This window comes from Falco rusticolus, chromosome 1 (genome assembly GCF_015220075.1).
Source record: "Falco rusticolus isolate bFalRus1 chromosome 1, bFalRus1.pri, whole genome shotgun sequence".
Classification (NCBI taxonomy): Eukaryota; Metazoa; Chordata; class Aves; order Falconiformes; family Falconidae; genus Falco; species Falco rusticolus.
The window spans coordinates 3,535,179-3,557,126 of record NC_051187.1 but is presented as its reverse complement, the minus strand read 5'-3'; the positions used below and the strand labels follow the sequence as shown (position 1 = coordinate 3,557,126).

The window sequence follows — 21,948 nt, the reverse complement described above, 5'->3', positions numbered from 1 at the left end:
TCCAGGGATGGTAATTAAACAAGTCGCTAGTGAGAGACTTTGATTGCCTGATAAGACTTGTTGGGAGTTACTTGACAAAGAGGATTTGAGGTTGTAAAAGAGCGGTCTGTCAGCAGTTGCTGTTGAGCAGTGTTTCCTTGCTATGGATCACGGCCCCCAGTGGGTTCTCAAACGGTCATGAAGTGTTAAGTAGAGTTGCATGCTTACAGAAGAATATATAATTAAAAAAAAGAGCTTACTAAATGGTGGCAGCACGTCATAATCTGGAAGGTTTGAGTGTAAGATGTGACTATTATTTTAAGCATTTACATTGCTGTAGGAGCATCTCACTATCTTTTAATTGCTAGCCACATTTGCAGACCATTTTGAGAAACTTAAGTGATCCCACCTCAGATACAGAAGACCCTTGACCCAAAAGAATATTTCAGGAATGGGGAAAAGTTAGGAAATGCAGAACAGCTTTCACTTTCAACTGCCTACTCTAAAGAACAGTTGTTTTTAAAACGCTTTTCAAAATTTCTTTGGTGGTGGATTTTTTTATTTTTAGTTTTTCTTGTGTGTCAAGGAATAAATGTTGAATCGAGGTTGCTAGTCTGGCAGAGAATGTGTGCTTCCATACATTTTCTTTGCAGTGATGGTGACAGCTAATCCTAGGAATTTCAGACAAGTCCTTATACAAGGATTTTTGTCGGTAGCAATCCTTGAAATTTTAGGAAGCTATTTTTGTTTCAAGCAAATATATGTGGAGAATATGCTTTTATTCAAGAATCGGCAAGTATCTAGATAGGTGCTCTGCGTAAAGGTGAAAAAGGTTAACATCTTCCAGCTTGAGTTGTTGCTACACCTTCACTGTTCCAGTATAGTTTGTCTGGATTATAATGACCGTTATAAACTGCTTATCTTTTGGGCTTCTACTTTGATGTATTGTAAACTTCATTGTCTTCAAAGGTTGTGTATTTTTAAGGTCACAGACTGAATGTGTTTTCACTTTTTATTATATGCTTACATCAGTGGCTGAGATACTTTTATAATTAAAAGTATTGTAGAAAGTTTTGGGAAATAATTTTTATTATTTCTCTATTAAGCAGAGACGTCAAATCTTAGGAGACTGTAATATGGAGGCTTCAGATATCTGTTATTAGTAGTAATAACATTTTTTATGCAGGAAGTAAGACTGCTGCCTTACTTTGCAAATATTGTTGCTTCCCGTGAGTAATAAAATATTTTTTTCCATTTGCCTCGCAGCATTCCTGATTATCTCTATCAAACATTTTATTGTTCAAGTTCTTTAGATTCTAGTCATGCATGAATAAATGTTGGTTTCTTTTTTTTAAGTTGAGGTTTGATTGTGATAAATTTGCTTTTCATACATAGAATACTAATATAAGTAATTTAAAATACATTATAAAATGTGTGTTTCTTAGCTTTTATTGACTCTTATCTAAACTGATGTGGGCACTATCCTTTATTAAGTGTTCATTCCTTGAAGTTGCGTTTGCATTGTAGAAAATAAGAAATCCTATTGTGTTGCCATTCAAAGGGAAAAGTTTCAGAGCCAGGAGTTGAGCAGACAAATGCAAGTAATCTTTGGTTGTGTTGCCGCTTTGAACTTTCTTTGTCATTCCTTAGCTGTTTAGGGACAGCCTCAACTTCACATTAGTTATATCTCAAAAATAATAGAAATATTGTGAAATATATTTAATATCGGGAAAAGAAGCTTGCTGGATCGTGGAATTAAACTCGCTACACCCCTACTCCCCAACACCCTTCTTATTTTTTCCTCTTGTAGTTAAGCTTTTTAAACTGTAGACAAACATAATGTTTGGATAGAAAATTTTGTGTAAAGGAACAGCAATGAATTGAACCCCTGCATATTCTTACCTGACCTGCCTATATATATGTTTCATGATGCTTCTGATCCAGCTTTGTTTGTCATTGTAGCCAATTTTAGGTGTGACAAAGTAACTCTTTTAAACATCCCAGGAAATTCAGCACTTCCGTTTTAGGTAAAAAACATACAAAGAGATTGTACCCTCGCAAAGGGGGTTTTAATCAGGGAAAATGTAATTTTTCATCACCGGAATTCAGCCAGGACAAGAATTAACTGTTTAGCTTTTTCCAGAAGTGGTGTGGGGTCTTCATCCCTGGACCCTCAGGACTTGCCCAGAAGAATTTATCATGGGAAACGTTATTGCTTAGTAAAGGTTTAAGAGGACTTAGACCAAAGAAATTCTGTGGTCAGTGGCTGGCATTACATTCTCCTTTCTTGCAGAAATTACATATAACGCAGGGTTAAAGCAGACGCAAGCACAGAGAGTTCTTGGGTGGCTGCAGCAGCAGTGTATGGTATGCCTGTTTTGTGTACTTGGCTCACATCTGCCTGTGTCTTTCCAGTCTAGTTAAGCTCAACCATTTCTGTACAAACCATTTGATTATCTTTTGTTTGGTTTCTTAGTCTGTCTGCTTACTATAAACATACCTACTGTATATGTTGTGGTGTTGGAGGGCAGCAACACTGTAAAAACTTTCCCACAGTGAACTCCAAGTGATGTTGTGACTTCAAAAAATAAATTCAACTTCTATGCTGACAAACAATCTTCATGTGCTTTAATGTCCTTCCACTAAGACTGCAGAAGCAGCATTAAAGTGAACTTCCCTACAAATTATGATGTTAGATAAGAATGTCCTTACTCAAATTTCCTGAAGCTACTCAGCAGTTATTTCTGTAGGGAACATGCTAGCTGGGTTTGTTAGATTAAAGTAAGAATTTAGGGCAAGGTTCAGTTTAGTTGTTTACCATTTCAAAATCTTAAGTGTTCTTAACTCTTTCATGTGTGTGTTTTCCATCCTTGTTTTGAAAACAATCACATTCTCTCTTTGAAGAAGCTTAAGGGGGAATGTGCAACAAGTCTGCTGTTCCAAATGTGGTTTTTTTTCCCTGAATCTTAATACATACAACATACCTTCTGACTCTGTTACCGAACTGTAATAAGCTACAGTCATGCATTACTGAAGATAAGTGTACCTTGATAAACATCTTCCAAAGAACGAAATGCGACTTTGGAAGGGGTAGAATGGAAGCATAACATTAACGTTGTCATTGTGGTGGTATTTACTGTGTCAAAAGAGCAGAAGCTTTGGTATACATGACAGATACAAAGTTTTTGCACTATTTTCAGCCTGAGGGATGAAATGTAGTTGATGTCTGAGGATGAGTCTGGTGCAGGTACTTAGTGCTCAAAATTGTAAATTGTGCTTTTTCTGCACTGTTCTTGATTTTGGGGGAAACCATTTCAGCTCAGTTTACTTTTATCACTGCCTCACTCATTGCTTGCAGTGGTAGCTTATGAATTGTATACTGCAAAAATGTTTCATTTTGACTGCTGTAGGTGGTATTAAATAGAAACTGAAAATACTAAAGTTAAAAATTGCAGCTAATTTGCCTCCAATTCAGTTTTGGAATCTGTGTTTTTATGCAGACTTCTGCCATACCTCTTTCAATTTAGGAGGATAACTATATTTTCATGAAGTAGATAACTCCTCTTAAGTAATAGGGATCTCTTAGTGGGGATCTGATCACCCAAAGCCTTCCCAACTCTGGTTTATGAGGACTCAAGTACTAGAAGGTGACCATGCTAGTCCTCACAAATTGAAACATGGTTTGTTGTCGGTTTGACGGCATAATAGAACAGGAGAATCCAGAATCTTTTCTACAAAGAAATTCAAAATGCCATTTTTGTTAAGAAGTGGTATTTAGAAGTTAGAGTTCAATTCTAGTTCAAATAAAGATGTCTTTCATGATGACATTTATTTGGTTCATAGTCTTAAAAAAGCATGTGATTTACTGTTCTTCTCATGGCCGTCCTTCAGTTTCATACATATGTATTTTGGTTTGTCTTTGACCTTTTGCTTGTTATTTTTAAATTTGCATGTTTCTCATAAATACAAGCTTTTTTCTTTTTTGGGCATTCTTTATTGTGATATTCCCTCTTTAATGTGGTATAATTTTGAGAACAAGAAGTTTTGCAGAAGACCAGCATGAAAAGAATGAATGTTGAGGCATTAAATGTTTACAGATCAGTTTAAGTGGATATAATCCACAACAAGTAACAAAGTGGGAACATTTAACTTCAAAGCACATATGGCTGCTGTTACAAAATCAAAAAATGCAAGACTAAAGCCATACAAAGTATTAGAGACACATTTTCCTTCTTTCTCATAAACAAGTAAGATATACCTTAGCTTTTTACATTGGGTTTGAAATGAAGACTGTAAACATTTCACGGTCAGATAAAGTATTTGAATTAATTGCAAATATTTACAATGATCTTTAGCTTTAAAAAAGCAAAAGTAAAGGGTGACTGCATTCATTCTGCATAAGAGAGGGGGCTTTTGGAAAATAGTTATGCCTTTGAAATGTGGTTCTGCAGCCTTACCTGCTGGAATTCTGCGAAAGCTATTGGTGAAGGCTTTCCGAGTTACCTGCTGCTCTGTTTTCTGGGGAGCCAGATCAGGCGTCTGCCTTGAGCGTTTGGCAAGTTGCCTTTAGTGCTGGGCTATCTGTGCAGGTGGTGGTGAGGTGTGTGGGGGGCATGGGCAAGTAGGTGAAATGACCTAGAAGGAAGAGTAAAACCAGAGAATTATAGACAGAAAATACTCTTGCAGGTACGCATGTCGGACAAAGAAAATCCTCCTAATTTTTTCTGGTTTAGAATGTCTGTACTTTTGACTTCCTCCCTCTCTTGATTATTTATTTATCCCCCTCCACTGTTATCTATCTTCTGTGGTTAATGTCCTGTGATGTTCTCACTCCTGTATTCCTCTCCTCACCATTCTCCTCTTCTGTGTCCAAAATTATATTTTTTTTCTTTTTGCAGTAGGTTCATGCAGGATTCCTTTATTCACTCATGTCCACTCATGTTTTTTGTATGCCAGTCATTGTGGCGTAGTCAAAAAAAGACACCAAAACCCACTGAAATAAAAACAATCTAGGATGTTTTATATGAAAGGAAGTTTAATGCATGTGTTTTAGTGAAGTCATTGACAATAAAGAGGAATAGGTTATTTGTTAGATGACTGGTGTTCTTATACTTTCAGCTACAGTATTAAAATATTAGATAATACTATTCATTGAAATTGAATGTATATGTTAAATGTGAATACCTACAACTACTTTTGGGTGAAATATGACAACTCTTGCACAGCATATAGAAATCCTACATAACCTTTTAGGACAGGAAATGAATAATACTGTATCAAATTGAAATTTCAGAGGGATTAAGCCTCTTTTTCACTGATAAATTCAACACAAATTTATTTCATAGTACTGGGGAAGGTGCAAGCATTTGATAGATTGGCCTGCCTCATAGATCAATTTAATCTTAAAAAAAAAAAGTAGACTAAATGTTGTAAGAAGTGAATTAGTCACATTCATATTCCAAATCTCACTGCCACATTTTACAAGATTATACCCTTGGAAGCTTTTCTTGGGTGTTACGCATTCTCTGTGATGTGATGTTTGAGCCTCATCGTCTGAGAAAATTAAAAAGATATAGCTGTCTGATAGAGGAAGTGGGTTGTGAACAATGTTTTGTATTCAGTTCTTAAAAATAGTGATTAAAAGAGCTGCTTTAATTATACAGTAGTGTTAATGAATTATTTCCGTATGTTTTGCCTCTATGACTTACATGTGTGGATATAGTTTCAATGCAGTCAAACTGTAGTTTTTCAAAAAGACTAGATGAAAATCACTGTAATCTGTAAATTTATTCTAGCTTTACACTGATTTAAATGAAAAATTATACAATAAAGCTGGAAATCTTTTGCATAAACTATCTATTTCACTGCCAAATTCTTTTAAAACATGCATTGATGGCATTTTTACAACCACTGAAGGGTTGTTTTTTTTTTGGGGGGGGGGGGGGAAGGTGCGATTTTTGATCCATTTGCATTAGGAAACACTAAAATTTTAAAACTTGCTGAGTAGGTAATGTCCAACAGAATGATCTCTTACAAGGATTTTCTATTTCCATAACTTGTAAAAGGTGGCAGTATGTTATTGGACCTTTGCATTCTGCTGAGTGCTTTTCTTAAGGATTGCTGAAATGTTCTAAAGGAGAAAGAATTACGCCCTGGAAAATTGTGTGTTACTTGTAGGTTACAGACATGTATCTAGGGACAGTGCTATTTTGATTATTTGCAGATTAACTGTGTTTTAATAGATAAAACCTGCTTTCCACTAGAAAATTTGATTGAGCTGGTGTGTATGTCTGAAGGCATGCTTAAATCCCTTCTACTGTTGTTCTTTTGAGTTACGGTGTTATATATAAATATAGTTACTGTGTTAAGTGCATCCTTGCTGATACAGATTACCTCTCAAAGGATGCAACCAAAGTTGTCATTGCAAACTTTTATTAATACTTGGAGATATTTCTTAGTGTTGTAAGAAAAAATAAGGCATAACCGACCTGATTACTTTCTCTCTAACTTGTTTTTCAGTTAGAAAATCCAAGATACTTGCGAGAAAAACCGATGCCAATGTCTTTGGTAGGTGTTTATATTCCCTTGATATTTTATAAGAGTGAGAAAACATGCCTAATAATTTTCATTTCTGGTTGGGATTGATTTTACTTGGAGTTACTGCTTTGAACTTAATCAGTTGTTTTCAACTTGTTCTCATTCAATAGATGACACCCAAATTTGGCCTAGGAAAAAGTAGCACTTTCCGTGATGAACAGACACTATTTCGAATGCATGAAAAAGAGGTAAGATTCTTTTTGGTCTTTTTAGAAAAAGAAAATTACACCCAAATTAGTATTAGGGCATTTTCTTTGGAAATTAAGTATTCACAAAGCGGTTTGTTATAGCAGAAAATCTCATGTAAGAGAATTTTTGCTGAAGTGACAGGGCTTTTCATTAAATACTTAATGTATTTCCCAATTAGGGAATAAGACAGCCTTTCTGAACACATTTACTGTTCCTTTAAAGGAAATTTTAGTGTAGAAGAGTTTAAATTCTGGGAATTTTCCCAACTACCTTTAAACAGAAGCAATGAAACCCTTGATTTAGTGAGGATTTTTGTTTGCTTTCTATATACCATTAAAAATCTGCAGATCTAGACCTTGTTTCTATTAAGACCTATGTTATTTCTACATTTGCCTCATTTAGCTCCATTTCATTTTTATTCATATAGGGTTTTGTATTATTTCTTTTGAGTGTTGTTAATTGGTGAGATTACTGCCAAAGCGTGCCTAATCTGATTCTCTTATACTGTGTAATTTTGTTTTGAACATGTACAAAAGTAAAGTTTTGTGGTCATTTTCACCTTTGCCACAGCTTAAGGAAGTTGTATGCCTATGATACTTTTGTCGTAAACTACTCAGTTTCTCTAAAACATCAGTCATGAGATACAACTCAAACGCGCTATGTTTAGCACATAGATATTTCAGATTATTCTGAAACCATGTGAGCATTACTTTTGTGTGTGTGTGTACAATCAGTTAATCAATACTCTGGTAGACCAAGCTTCAGGAAAGGAAATTCAGTTATGTATTAGGAAAATGAATCAACCCCCCCCACCAACCACCAAACAAAAAACCAAATCAAAGCAAAAAAGCCCCAACAAACCAAATCCCACCCCTTCTCTCTTTGCCCTTCAAATTTCTGTTTTCATCCGTAAGCTCTTGGAAAATCGAGGCATATGTAAACGGTTCCCAAGCTATGGACATGGACTTCGACCTACACAGGGCTCCAAATACGTACGAGTGGGAAAGGAGGGGGCATCATCTACAAGCCATGAAACTGTCTCTCCTTTTACTTGGGTGGTTGTAAGAACAGTTATGAGTTAGAACTGTCCTGAAGTTATTTTCAAGACACTTCAGAAGAAGTCTTTAACTGAGATACAGGGGAGGGTAAATTGTTCTGCAGATACTTCCATTGTCAATGAAGTAATGTATATGACAGTCTGCTTTATGTTGCTAGCTGGCGGCCTGGTTTGGTGTTTAAACAAGCAGCCTGATACGGCAGTTGCACAATACATGTGCCTTTCACTCTCTCTGCTCTGCTCTAATATTGACTGTTCTTTTGTATTGACAATATTCAAACCACCATTGCCTCAGGATGATGCAAGGTTTCATAAGATGTGAAAATAGACCAAAAAATAAATAAATTGAAAGCACAATGTTGTCATTTAAATAATATTTTCAAATTAAATAAACAGGAATGCATGCCAAGTAGCCACAGAAACTACTCAACGAATACTTTGCTAGTTCAGTGGAAAATCCTCTAAACCACATAGTAAAAATCCAGTACTCTTTGCTAATGGTACTCAACTGTGGGCTGGTTTAAACTGGAAAGGTTATAGACAGTATTTCACAATCACCATGTGTGTGCTATTAAGTAGAGAACTTAAATGTGTTTTCATCTTATTCTGTTTGTGAAGCTCAATTAAGAGTAAAGCCTTTTCATTTATAGAATGTAAATGTATTAGCAGAAAAATAGTGCTGTACAAAAGAGTTTTGGTAAACCCTTAACTGTTTTCAACCGCTTTGTAGTAGAATGGGAGAACATAAAATAGGATAACTGTGGGTTTCTGCTTTTAACCTTTAGACCTTTGTTCATAAACCATTCCTGCACCTGTTTTGATTCTGTAATGCTAAACACATGGCTCTTTTCAATGATAACCACATCACAGATTTATGAAAATGTGAATATCATCAAGCATTGGTTTTTAGTCGGATTTTCCCTGAATACTTCTGACATGGATTAAACCGTTTGGGAAACTGTCATTACTGAAATACAAGTTCAGACCAGGAAGATGCAACAAAACAGGGATGTATCAGTTTTCAGCAGTACAGCAAAACAGAACAGATGGCATGACTGGCTTATCTTGATAAATAGGAAAAAGTGTCCCTTTGAACTTCACCTTTGGTCATCCTGAATGCCACCCAATACTCCATGGAGCATAGGAGGGGGGAAAGAAATAGTTCTTATTTGTGATTTTTCAGAAAAACAGAACCAATGCATTTTCATGGATTGAGTACCAGAAGTAAGATGAAAGAAGTGATTTTTTTTAATGTATTCCCAAATGCTGTCTTTTAAGATGCAGCCTTTTTAAAAAACTATTTAGAACCTTTATCATCTTAATCTTTATTTATGTTTTTCTCCTTTTTTTTGTGAACACTCTCATTTGCTGCGTGACATAAATTTTGTTTATAAAGACTATCAAGCTGTGTATGTAGTTTTACTACACCAGAAGTGTTGGGATCTAGTGATATATTAATGTTAAGATAAAATCAGCATGCTAAAGTGATGATGTTATAGTTAAGTCTTGGTCTGGCTAGAAGTGTTCTGAATTTAAGGTGTTGAAAGCAGCAGATTTACTGTGCTTCTCACTTATCTGGCAAGAGATAGTAACTTGAAATGGAGAGAATTGCATAAGGGCTGTGATTCAGATTTTCCCCAAAAGGGACCATACGTAAAATGTAGAGGAAAGAATGCAGGGGGGAAAAGTAAGTTGTGGAACTTGGGACGGAGAGTGAATAACATTTGCTGGAAAAGAGGTGGGATTTTAGGGGAAGAAAAAACCCAAATACTTGAACATAAAAATATGTGTCCCGGCAGTTAGGAGGAGAATGGTGATCAGTGAGCATTGCCCTTTTGGATTTGATTTCTTCCTCTTAATTGCTCTCTTCTATAACAAAGTATTTAAATGCATAAATGTTTCATGCATGCCAAATTAAAAGCAATAAATAAAACTAATATGGAGACAGTATCCTAAAAGTAGGACTACTGTAATTAAAGTTAAAATTAATTTTTACCAGTGTTAAAACTAACATTGTGCTTTTAGCTACATCATGGATTTGATATTTTTCCTCACTGAAAACAGCTATTTTGTTCACATCTTCCAAGAACATTAACAAAATATATCAATATTATTCTCTTCTGTATTGTAATAGAAGAAAAGTGTTTGTGTGCTAATGTGTATGTATGTCTCTAGAGTTTAAATCTGCTTGCTAGATGGATATAGATACATATGTGCATCGAACTAGGAAAGCTGAATATAGCTAAAGGAACATACTTAGGCATGTAATGGGGCTGGTGGTCCTGTTTATGCCTTTTAAACTCCAAGGTATTTACTAATAATGAAAGTGTTTTTGATGGACTTTCTGGAAGCATTTGAGTTCCAAAGGTATCTGTAGGTGGGCCCAAAACTTGACTCTTAAAATAACTGGACCTGTGTGTGTTGGAATTTTTTTTTTCATCCGATCCCTCTGTTCTTCACTTCCACTTCTCTTCCTTTACTGTTCCCCTTCTTTTGTCATCCTGTTAATCCAGAACTGTTCCTGTCATACTTCTGCTCAGAAATGTCTTGCTGTTTTCCAAGGAGTAAGAATTGTTAAGTTTTTTAATTCTGGTGAATATTCTTGTTAAAATGTAGGAATGTATGTTGACTCCTGTTCACACAGGTGTGTCCCGTGGGAAGGGACAAGAAAATGCAAAAAGGCAGATATGACATTATTACTTTCATCTTGATTTTTCACTTTTCCGTAACTTTTTTTCTTATGACAACTTGGTTCTGAAAATACTGGTTTTATTCCCTTAAAAATATTCCAAGCCGTGTGTGTTGTGAACTTGACTATTATCTGGTTCATTTGAATTTTCTCCTTTTATCCACAAATCCGATGTCTAGTTTGAATGTGGTGTCTGATTTATATTGAGAATTCAGTTGTAAACTGATTCTCACCACCGAGTAATTGTTCTGAATAGGAATCTGTTAGTTCATGTTTTAAAAACTCAGCAATCTTGACTTCTGTTAGCATGATTCTTGGCTGATTAATGTCCTGTTCCTAAGAACATATGCAAGTTGTCCATTGTCTTCCGTGTGAGGAAATTGCATCCTGTCTTGCTTTGATAACTCTTCAGAATGTAACGTAATAAACCCCAAACTTTATTTTATTGCTAGACTGGTGTGAGACATACAGTCTGTGTCAGGATGAGACATGTTTTCATAAACTGGCTTGTGATTTATAATTCCCAATACTAATTGGTCTGGTCGTGGAGATAGATATGTACATGTACAGTTATTTTTTTTTGCAATATTTTGTGAACTATGTCTTTAATTATTGCACATATGTGCTAGAGACATTGAGAAAGATCAAAGAGGTAGGTTAGCAATTCAAACTAGTGTTTTAACCAGTTGACTGTCCAGATGGTTGCCAAGCAGCTGGGAATTAATCTTTTGCTGCATGATTAATCTCTACCTCAAAGTGTCTGTCTGTCTCTCAAAAAAAAGAAATTTTTTTGTGTGGTTTTTTGGGTTTGTTTGTGGTTTTTTTTAAACCATGTATAGATCCTGGTTTTTAAGGGAGAAAAGGTATTGACTAGGAAAAGTAGGTACTATCCACTGTTATTGCTGCATGTTGCACTTGTGAAATAAAGGTAGGAGTACAGTTTTAATGTCTGTTTCAGGAGATCCTGAAATGAGTGTAAAAAGTTCAGTAGCTGCTGAAATAAAACATATTAAAAAAAGAATAACACTGGGGAGAGAAAGTAGGTGTTTTTGACTGTATACAGACTCATTTACTTCACTGGACTTGCACTGTATGTAGTAATACAAAGTTTTCAAGTAGTGTCTACTCTTCTGTTATACTCGGGTTTTACTAACTGCCTTTGAAATCTGTATGATTTCTGCACGTTTGCAAGGTTTATCTGGGTTCAGTTTTCAGTGCTGGCAATTGAAGAGATGTTTTGTTGCGTTTTTGAGCAGTCTTTTGAGAAATTGCATCTAATAAGTTATTACCACATGTAAGCTTTCACAATTTCTAAACATATTTTGAACTTATTTTGGTACTTACTGGTGTCAGTCTCTGCTACTAGTGGCAGACATGTTTGTTATGTACGGAAGTGGGGCACTTGCCACTCCAAATAAAGCTGTTTTGTAATATATTGTGCTGTGGTGCTAATATGCATGCTATGTTTACTAGCTATATAAAATATCCTTTAGAGTGAAAATACCATTTCAAGCTATTGCAGTTGTTGGGATACAAACTGTATGTTATTCTCCCTATTCCCACTACCCCCAACTTGGAAATCTGTGAAAAATACCTTGTTGTCTCTTGAAAGAGACTAATGACATTTACATATGAATGAGAACAATTGTCCATTCAATTATTTTTCTGTATACAACAAATGTCTATTAATGTTCTGTGTCATTTGAAAAGTCAGACTTTTTCTTGATGGGGGAAGTCTGGTATGATTTGATTTAGGACAAAGCCTTTCATTTTTAGTGGCTATAAAAATGGGGCAATATCATATTAATTTTTTACTTAAGTGAATATCTAGTTTCACTTCAAAGAGTACTCTGTAAAAATGTTGTAACTGGAAGTAGCAGTTGTAGTGTTTTTAAAGAGCAAAGATACAAAGAAGGTTAGATCTGTGGAGAGAAGTATAAATGTTTGTTAGGTCAAATAATATAGTCCAGATCATAAACATAGACTTTTGTGGAAGGACCTTTGAATCTGGGCAAAATGCCATGTTTATAAAAGGTCTTTTTACATTCTAATTTCTGGCTTGCACGTTTCACTTGTTTGATACTGCTTTTCTTTCAGTCAATCTCTGGTTTGTCTGGACTGTAAGCTCTTTGCAACAGAGACTTTACCAGATATTTATTTCACTTTAGGCATTGCGTTGAATAAAAATGTTGATGATATTCAATGCAGAATTTGGAGCAGTTATTGATTACTGTTTCAAAATGTAGTTAGAAATATTTTTTTTTATTTCTGCGTTACACTCGGAGGGATGAGTACAAAACATCAGGCAAAAAACCCCCGATGTTAATGTGAATTCCAGATGGAAGACCTGCTTTTATTGTGTGTAATGTTCCACTAGGAAAAATATTATTTATGACTTCCTTTAATTTATAGGATGTGTTCTTGAAGTCCAATAGAACCTTGGAAATTTCAATCATGTGAAACCAGCTAGGTGGCAAAATTATACACCGCCATCCCCACCCCACCCTCTCTGGACATTTTTGGGAAATGTCTGCATCCAAAACAGTGAGAAATAATGATCTTTGATACTTAAAAGAATCTCCTTTGCATATCATAAAAATCCTTCATGTCAAAAACTCAAAAGAATAGTTCTTTATTGTATAGACCCCCATTTATGAAGGGGACCAAGCTGAAGCTCAGGGAGATGCAGCAGGTACCCCTTTGGGACCTGCAGCTCCTCTTGAAATCTTAACCTGTGAAGAAAAGCAATCTTCTCAATGATGTATTTTATTTTGTTCTCAACAAGATGTTCATCCTTATACCTTGCTTGTTTGTAAGGAGTTTTGGTAGGTCTGCAAGACTGTCTGTAGAGCTACGTTGCTTTACCTTGGCACAGCTTACATCTTTGGGTTTTAGCCTTCCTGGAATTTAGTGAAGTGTTACACACAAGGTCATCCACATCATGTCTGTCTTGTGCTTTGTTCAAGTCTTGCGACTTTTTCACCTGGTATCCCTCAGGAGGGTTTATTCTAAGTGGTTTAAGTGAACAACACAGGCTTGATGGTCTTAATTCTTCTCGAAAGTAATTTTGCCTCTTACCTGTCTTTTAGACTTCGAGTAAAGCTGGCTAAACTCTCCTGCACCGTGTGCTCCTGGAACAGGCTGCACTTGCAGGGAAATCAAACCTGCTCGTGCTTTTAAGACCTGTGGTCACATTTGATACTTTTGTCATGATACACACATTTCATTGTGCTATAGGCCCAGAACATCAATAAGTCTTCTCTCCTAATGTACTTTGCCTGTTTTAATTGTGAAGATTTTCCAGCTCTTGGAAGTCGTGAGAAGGGAAGATGATCACCACATTCATCCATGTGTGAAAGATGAAGTGTATTTCTGAATGAGTCTTACATGGTTTACCCTTTTTGCTTTCTTTTCATATTATAATGCATTTCTCTCTTCAGTTAAAAACACTTCAGGGGTAGATGCTGATCTTTAGAATTGTTTGAGTAAGTATGTAGAAGCTGCTCATTAAATATGAGATGTGTTGTTAAGTTCTGTATTGCGTGACAGACATCTGAATGCAATGAAGCTGGAAGCGAACAGTGTTTTTTCCACATACTGTAAACTAAGCGCAAGTTTTTCAGCAGTTCAGTTTGAAAATGGAAGATTAGTTCCAATGTGATTCAATTTTATACTTAATGTAGAGACTTCTGTTCTAATAAATTGTTATAAAATATGTTTCCTTTTTTTCATGCCATTGAGTTTATGATATTTTGGTGGTTATTCTGACTCTTAAATTGTTCTGAATGTTAGAAGTATGACTATACCTCAAAACTAATCTTAAAAACTTTTGAGGATACAGTCTAAGATACAGAAATAACACAGTGAAAAAAGATAGCTTGTTAATTATGATGTGAGATAGACTATTCCAGATTATTTTGTCTGAAGTCAGCATGTCTTTATGTATAATAAATCTTGAATGTTTCTCAAGTACAGTATCTCCTGCCTTGGCTTGCCTGTATTGTTTAAAACACTATTGTTTATTGTTTATAAATTAGTGATATTTATTTTTTTTAACCCTGGATGCGAAAGTTGAGTAAACATGATGGGTAGAAAGTTCTACTTGTTTGTTGTTTTTGTGGGGGGTTTATTTGGGTTTTTTGTTTGGTTGTTTTTTTAAGAAACCTTTTTCTTTTAAGAAAATATCAAAGCTTTGTATTGTGCACTGATTTCTTTTAGCAGCTGCATAACACCAAGACAAATAAGTTTTGTTATATATTGTAAGATGTACGAGTCATTGTTCTACATTGTTAGTTTGACTTTGAAGTTCTCGTTTATGGTTTACATCCTTCTCCCCCTTCCTCGCTTCCTCCCTCCCTCCCCCGTATATTCATAGACTTGGAAAAAAATCTGGCAAGCAACAAGTACTGTTTTGTCAAATATCCAAAAAAACTCTCTGATGGATGTTAAACCTTCAAGATGCCACCTCTGGCCTAAGGGTGATCCCTGTAATGAAGACAAGTGAATAGGGATCAGTAGTTCAAAGCTATCTCCAATTAATATTGTTAGTCTCCTTATTGATTTACTTTTAAATCAGGTATTTAAATATTTCTACAAATTTTTTGTAAGTGGTGACAAGATGAATGCTTGTCTTGTCATGAAAACCTGAAGTATCACTCCCCCCCCCGCCCCCCAAAGATTTATGACACTTACAGGTTAGATTTTGACAGTTATGATTTAAAGTTTTGTAGCACTTAACCTGTGCTATTAAAATATAGGACAGTGATAGAAGGAAACCTCATTTTCAGGTAACTATTTGCTGGTTTTGGTGGTGTGGGGTTTTTTTTGAAATTCGGAAGAAAGTGTGACTAGGCACATAAAAGCAGTTCTGTTGATACCACCCTCCATGGCTTTAAATAACAGGGACAGCACAGATGTTTGACATCAGTATTGTTTACATGGCCTTAGGGTTTAATTGCCTCATACTCTTTGTAAGGAGAATAAACAATGACAGAAATCCAAAGGAATGATGCTCAGGCAACAGCAATGGCTGCGTTTCATACCTAGTTGCAGACTGCTCAACTACAGCTAAAATTGCTAAATTGCTATACTTTTTTTTTTTTGTCTGAATGGTCATGTGCCATAAATTTCATGTTTTCTGCTACCTTTTAACTGGTAATAAATTGTATTAAAACTGATGAGCATGAGTGCAGTTAATTGCTTCTAACAAGGTGAATGACTTTATGAAGTTGTTTTCATCTATTTTCTCTAAAACTTACAAAGGTCTTTGATACTGTTGTAGCAGATTTTGTTTGTCAATATGTGTTTAATAAATAAAGTAAAGCCGAAGTGCAAAGGGCTCTTCGTAGAAGAGTAGCGCACAAGGTTACAAAACAGGAAATAGAGACTAACTTAGCAAATGAGGTTTGACATTTGGTAACTACAGATATGCAGTTGACACAGTTTGGTATGGTTTTAATTTGAAAGATACTCCTTTATTGAAATTAGTACTTAATAATGTGTTTAAACTTTGAAGGGGAAGGGGAGAAGTTTCACTCCCAGTTGTGAAGGGATGAGCCCATTTGCTTCATCCCCAGCCTTAATGATATCACTTTAAAAAATGTGTTTACATGACTCAGTTTTTTTTATCTACTTATGCGGTGAGATTGGAAGTCTGCCTTACACAAAGGGTCGGTCAAAAAGCAGATTTATAAATGAAACCAGTGCTCCAAGCTTTGCAGTAGGACTTTGGTTGTCCTTGTGCTTTCTGGCTTTTCCAGCAGTTTCTCACAGAAGAAATTCTAAGTGTAAGATTTTTAAACCAATATGTCTTTATTTTTACAGCAAATGCTCAAGTTAACACTTCCAGAAGTTGTGATGAAAGATACCTGTGTGTCTTGGAACTGTGTACCATTATAAAATTAAAATGCTGTTGGAGATTTTTTTGTTTTATTGTATTTTTTACCAGTTACTCATTATAAATACAGCTTTCTTTGTAAGACTAGCTGAAAACTCCACATGCGCATCAACTATTGAATTTCAAACACTTGAATTCAGGATTTCAGAAAGTTTATAGAAGTTGAGGACCTTGAATGCTTCTCAAGGTATCACCTTTTCAGCCCTCAACTGAGGAGGAATTGGTCTTTGTGATTTTCCAAATAAGAGAGAGTTTTCTTTTTGGTCTTAGTTTTAATATTCAAAGTAATCTATTTTGTTATTAGTGTTTGCTGTCATTAAGAGCTGTCTTTTGTGTCTTGGACATGTTTTTCACATTTGTTGTTGTGTTGCAGCTAGCTCTCCTTTTTGGAAATTAGTCTAAATTCTGTGAAATTGTGACACCTGTTCTACTGGAAGTAATGCAATGCATTCATGAACTAGAATTGATGAAAACTGGTGCAAATGCAAGAATGGTGTTAAGTGGGAGATTAATGACGAGAAGTGGGAGCCAACTTTCAAGTACAGGGATTTCCACTGTCAACCTGTGGGAAAACAGCCACGTGCCAGAGAACAATCACTCTCACTAGAAAATATATGTCTGTATTTAATGCAAGACAAATTTTAGATTTTGATTTATTTTTACGTTCTTTCAACGTACAGATTAATGACATGTAGACCAGATCTCAGCTGATGCAAACTGCCAAGGATTAATTTACATCAGCTGAGACATTCTCACTTTATTAATGAGTTTTAAATGCAATATGTTTGTGTGGATCAAATGGCTATGTGATTGCAATAGCTATACATCAGTAATTCATAAGTTTTAATGTAATTCCAGTCGATTGGAGTCTCTTTCATGTTTAGTTTCTGGTATTTGTGTTTTGACAAACCCTTCATATTTATTTATGGAATGCTCACACACTGTCTATCTGGAAGTGGATTACTGCGCACTTTTTTTTTTAAATCAACATATTTATCACCTGGTACTAAGATTTCATTCTGTAACGTCACTTTGTTGGAAGGATTTATGTATGGTTTTTCTTTTTTTTTAATATATACTATGTGTATATTTCATGAGTAGAACGTGCTTTTGTATCATGAGGCTTATTTTTGGATGGTAGACGGCTGACAGCTGAGAACACTATTTATTTTCTTTGGATTAATTGTAAGTCTTAACCTTTTTTTTTCCCTGGTAATTTGCATAAGTCTACCTATTTAGGCTATGGGGAAATAGCCTGTTGTATGTGGTGTAATAAGCAGGTGGGTACTTTGGATATCAGTGATCTGGAAACTGGAAGAATTTGCTGCTGCTTTTTTCAGTTCTTGGGGAGTCTTCCGTATTTACTGCACAGCATTTTGCATTTTCGAGTTGATTTGGATTTTTGTAGCTCACATTTTCAAGTCACAGTAAACAAATATGTAAGACAAAGTAATCACATAAAAGAAATCAATGATTTGCATGTGTTTATTGTTTGTGTATGTTAGATAAAGAATCATGCTTGAATGACTGCTTTAGGTAAGTCAAAGGAATTAAAGGCAGAATGAATGGTGCTTGTTGGCTGCTTTAGAATGTGTTGGTATTTGAGGGAATTAAAAGGCAGCTTCTTACTGAGCTAAACAGAACGGGAGAACTGGAGGTAGCTGGATGGTGACGGGAGGCCAGTGTCCAGCTCCAAGGGGACTCACCTCAGCACCGTGAGCTCTTAGAAAAAAAATTTCTGTTGACAGCAGACCACAAGTCATCTTCTGGTGAGGTCTTGGTGGTCCCACGTCAGTGATTCTGGTCTGCCCTTTATAGGGTGAAGGGGGGTCGTGGGGCTGCTTGGCTGTGCGCTTTGGCTCTGAGCAGCAGGAGCATCATGTGTGGATGTGGAATAGCCTGAGCCTGAACTCGAGGTGTCACTTCTGTCATTTACAAGACTGAGAAACACGAAATACCTATCGCATTTGCAGAGTCCTGAGGACAGTCTCCAATGGCGTAGTGAAAATATGCAAGGGATGTAAAGATACTTTAAAGGTGAAAATGTAAACTCTAAATAAGAATTGGCAATGTGTGAGCGTGTCACAGGGGTTCAAGTATGCTACTTGGAACAAACAAAAGCAGAAGTAGGAAATGTATTTTAGCAATCCAATTCAGCAGTATATCCTTAATCCCATTATAAGTAACCTTTCAAAGGAAATGTGTTTATAATGTGAACTCTATGAATAATAGAAAACAAACAAAAATAAACATGCATCTGGGCTAACGGACATTCTTTGTATAAATGTAACACCTGCCTAAAGAATAAAAACAAGTTTACCATACTTGGTATATTAACAGAAATGTTAAAAGTTTTGTTCTTAAGTGTTTATTTAAATAAAGGATGATAGCTTTTCCTGGGCAATAGCAGTTGTTTTTATTGCCAACTAAAACATCTTAAAAATTCATTTTTTAAATAAGTAGGTTTAGATCTTTTGTGTTTTATCAAATAAATATGAAAATACTGGGAAACTGAATATAGATTTTTTCATAGCAGTTATTTGTTAGTGACTTCCCATTGCCTTCTTAAAGACATACATGAATAATTCAAAAGTTTTATGCGAAGGTCATTAGTGCAATGTATTCTTTATTTTAAATAAATTATCTGTCTTCTCTATTTTTCTTTTAAAGCTGGACATAAAAATGAAAATAGCGGAAGGTAAATTTCATGAAGAAAAACTTAAATTACAGCAGAAGCATGATACTGATATTCAAAAGGTAAGAAGTGTTTGTATTTTTTCCCCGAAAACAGTATAATTAAACAAAATAGAGAATCTGATTATAATAATTAGCAGTTTTACTTTAGCTTCTTCACCATTGCAATTAATGTTCCTTTAAAGTAAGATTGTAGATAACAGTTTGCATAAGCTGATAAGAATGCAGAATATTCTACGATAACACAAACTTAGGAAGGGAAAAATGCTTGCAGAAAGCATGTGAAAATACAAGGTGATTTGGTTGTTTGAACAAGACAACCTATCTTACCAGCCTAACAGCTTCTGTAGCTTCATATGCTGATGAAATCATAAACCTGCGATTTTTTGTTTAGAGAGAAAGCACTTGTATTATAGAAAAGTGTGAACAAAACCACTTAATTATTTTTTTACGGACAAAATACAAAGAGTAACAGTAGGAAAATCCACAAGTATATCACATGTGTTCCTGCTAATACCGTAATAGTGCTTGTTCTCATGTCTCCATTTTGACACTATCTTAAAGTGTGGGCTGGTCAATAAACAGTTTGTTATTTATGTTATTGCATTGTTAAAGCTATATTGGCTTTTAACTCTTCACAGCAATAAAATGACACCAGATATACTTCCTTTGGATTAAGTTGGATTTGTCTTTATTGTGTTGGGTAACACCACTCTTGGGGAGATTACAGAAAGACTATCAAAGGGCATACTGTTACTTTTAATACCATGTTTTAAACATGTGGGGTAAAGTTCTGCGAGGTCTTAAGTGCCTTCTGAGTCCCTCCTATCCCGGGAATGTAATGTGAGTTAAATGCTCAGCATCAGGATCACGACAACTTATCCTACTGTAAGCTTTGTGTTACTGAGTACCTCTGTTTTGTTTCTTAAGACTGAGTCACAGCCTTGGAGGAAGTCAGTTGACACAACACTATGACACATCAAAGCCTCCTGAAAGGATGTTAATATTTGGTCAGGTGCATATTTGGCTCATCTGTTCCAAAGTCTGTAAGCAGAACTAGCTAGCAAAGCTGAGAGTCTAAAGGAAACAGCTTTGTGAGAATAAGAAATAGTTTAAATGCTTTCTCATCCCTTGAGTTGTCATCCTTTTCTAACTGATGTTAGAATTCAGTCTTTTGAAGTTGTTTAATAACGTTGGATATTTTAGAAAAGGTTAAATAGTGTCGTATTAATCTTTAAAGACACAAAACATTTAATGCAGATGGAGTAATATTGTTTTAAGATGAAAGCTGCTGTTTGATGAGAGATTTGGGGCACTGTTATAAAATGTGTGTGACTTTAATGTTTATCTTACATGCAAAGTTTGAATTAAAATACTGTCTCAAAGTGTGCAAACATTGGAGCATTTTTTTCCCCCCAAATCAGCGTGTACAGAAATAAGAATGTAGTTGCACCTCAGATACTTGCTCTATTCCAACCCATTGTTTCTTGGAGTACATGCAAAGGATTGCAGCTGGTGAAGTACAGAAGAGTGCAATTCACCACTTATTTAAGTATTTCTAAAACCTGATGAGAATTTTAGATGCTTTTAAATAGTATCAGGCAACATAAATATGAAAAGAGAAACAAATCCTTTCTATTTGCAGTAGTAGCACTGTGAAACTTCCAAACTCAACATAAGCAACATTGGATTTGCCCAAGTTTAAAAGAAAATAAAAAGACCATCCTAAAACGTGAAATTCCTTTTTAATCTACTACCTATATTTATCTAAATCTACCCTTTGTTTATGCCTTGGAAGTCTTAGTTGTGAAAATTACTTAGATTTAATCACTTAGTCCTGCACAACCTAAGTGCTTCTTGAAGGCTGCTCCTTTGACCGAGGTCATCGTATATTATTTTGTGCTCTGGTTGTAGTTTTCGGTTTTTGGACTTTTGTTGAAGAATTGTGATTTTTTCCTACAGATTTTGGATAGAAAGAATGATGAAATAGAGGCATTGAAGTCCCTCTACAAAAACAAACAAAACGAAGCTGAAGAGACGATCAGAAAACTGGAGAAAAAAGGTGATTTTTATCTTCATGACTGTTGTTTTTTGTGTGGTGGGATTGTACTGTACCCTTCTTGTGGCTGTGGGCTTAAAAGTTCCTTCTAGGTGCACATGTCCCTTCCCTCTTCATTTGCCAGTCTTGACCTAATATTTTCCTTTAGATTTTGAGAGGCTTGTCCGGTTGTCTTTGCTGTCCAGTTTCCAAACCGATTTTTCCAAGAGGCAGTATGATCTTGTTCCATCTAATACTTGCAGGTTTTATGAGTATCACCAAAAAAAGTTTCTTTGATGGTACCGAAGTATTTTGACCACTTATTTCAAAATTTTTGGAATCTCTGGCTTAAGGTTAATTTATTTATACGTTCATTACATTTTAATCAAACCACAATGTTTTATTTATTTAGGACTATTGCGGCAAGAGATTTAAAATGTGAGTTGTAGTCTTGAATATGCCATAAGTATGAAACTTGGCCTGTGTGTGGCTTGTCAGCAGTTTTTGAATGTTAGTTTCTTTTAGAATTCCTTGGAGTCCATTTACACTATGGACTAAACCACAACGTAAAATAATACACAAGTTTGGCAATCTTTGTTCGAAAAGGGAAAGTCCCATGTACATTGGTTCCTGCTCCTTGGCAAAGTATAAAGTGTCCAGCAAGGGATCTGGTGCTTCTCTTGGTGGCCTGGTGGTCGCGGTCCTCTGTCACGGGTTGTGTTTGAGTCACCTATGCTCATGCCAGCTAGTGAAAATCATCAGTCACTCCTGAAAAGTGAGTAGGTACCTGCTTTATTTTCCAGAAAAAT

At 35.5% G+C, this 21,948-nt stretch overlaps 1 protein-coding gene across 4 annotated transcripts in view; it reads left to right on the top strand.

Moving 5' to 3' along the window:
• Positions 1-21,948, top strand: part of CEP112 (centrosomal protein 112) — a 171,517-nt gene that overhangs the window by 15,290 nt on the left and 134,279 nt on the right. For all 4 annotated transcript variants that reach the window (XM_037405009.1, XM_037405025.1, XM_037405018.1 and 1 more), the window contains 4 exons: positions 6,499-6,546; positions 6,687-6,764; positions 19,078-19,164; positions 21,064-21,163. In XM_037405009.1, the coding sequence (XP_037260906.1) occupies positions 6,499-6,546; positions 6,687-6,764; positions 19,078-19,164; positions 21,064-21,163 (313 nt within the window). The remainder of the gene's footprint in view (positions 1-6,498; positions 6,547-6,686; positions 6,765-19,077; positions 19,165-21,063; positions 21,164-21,948) is intronic.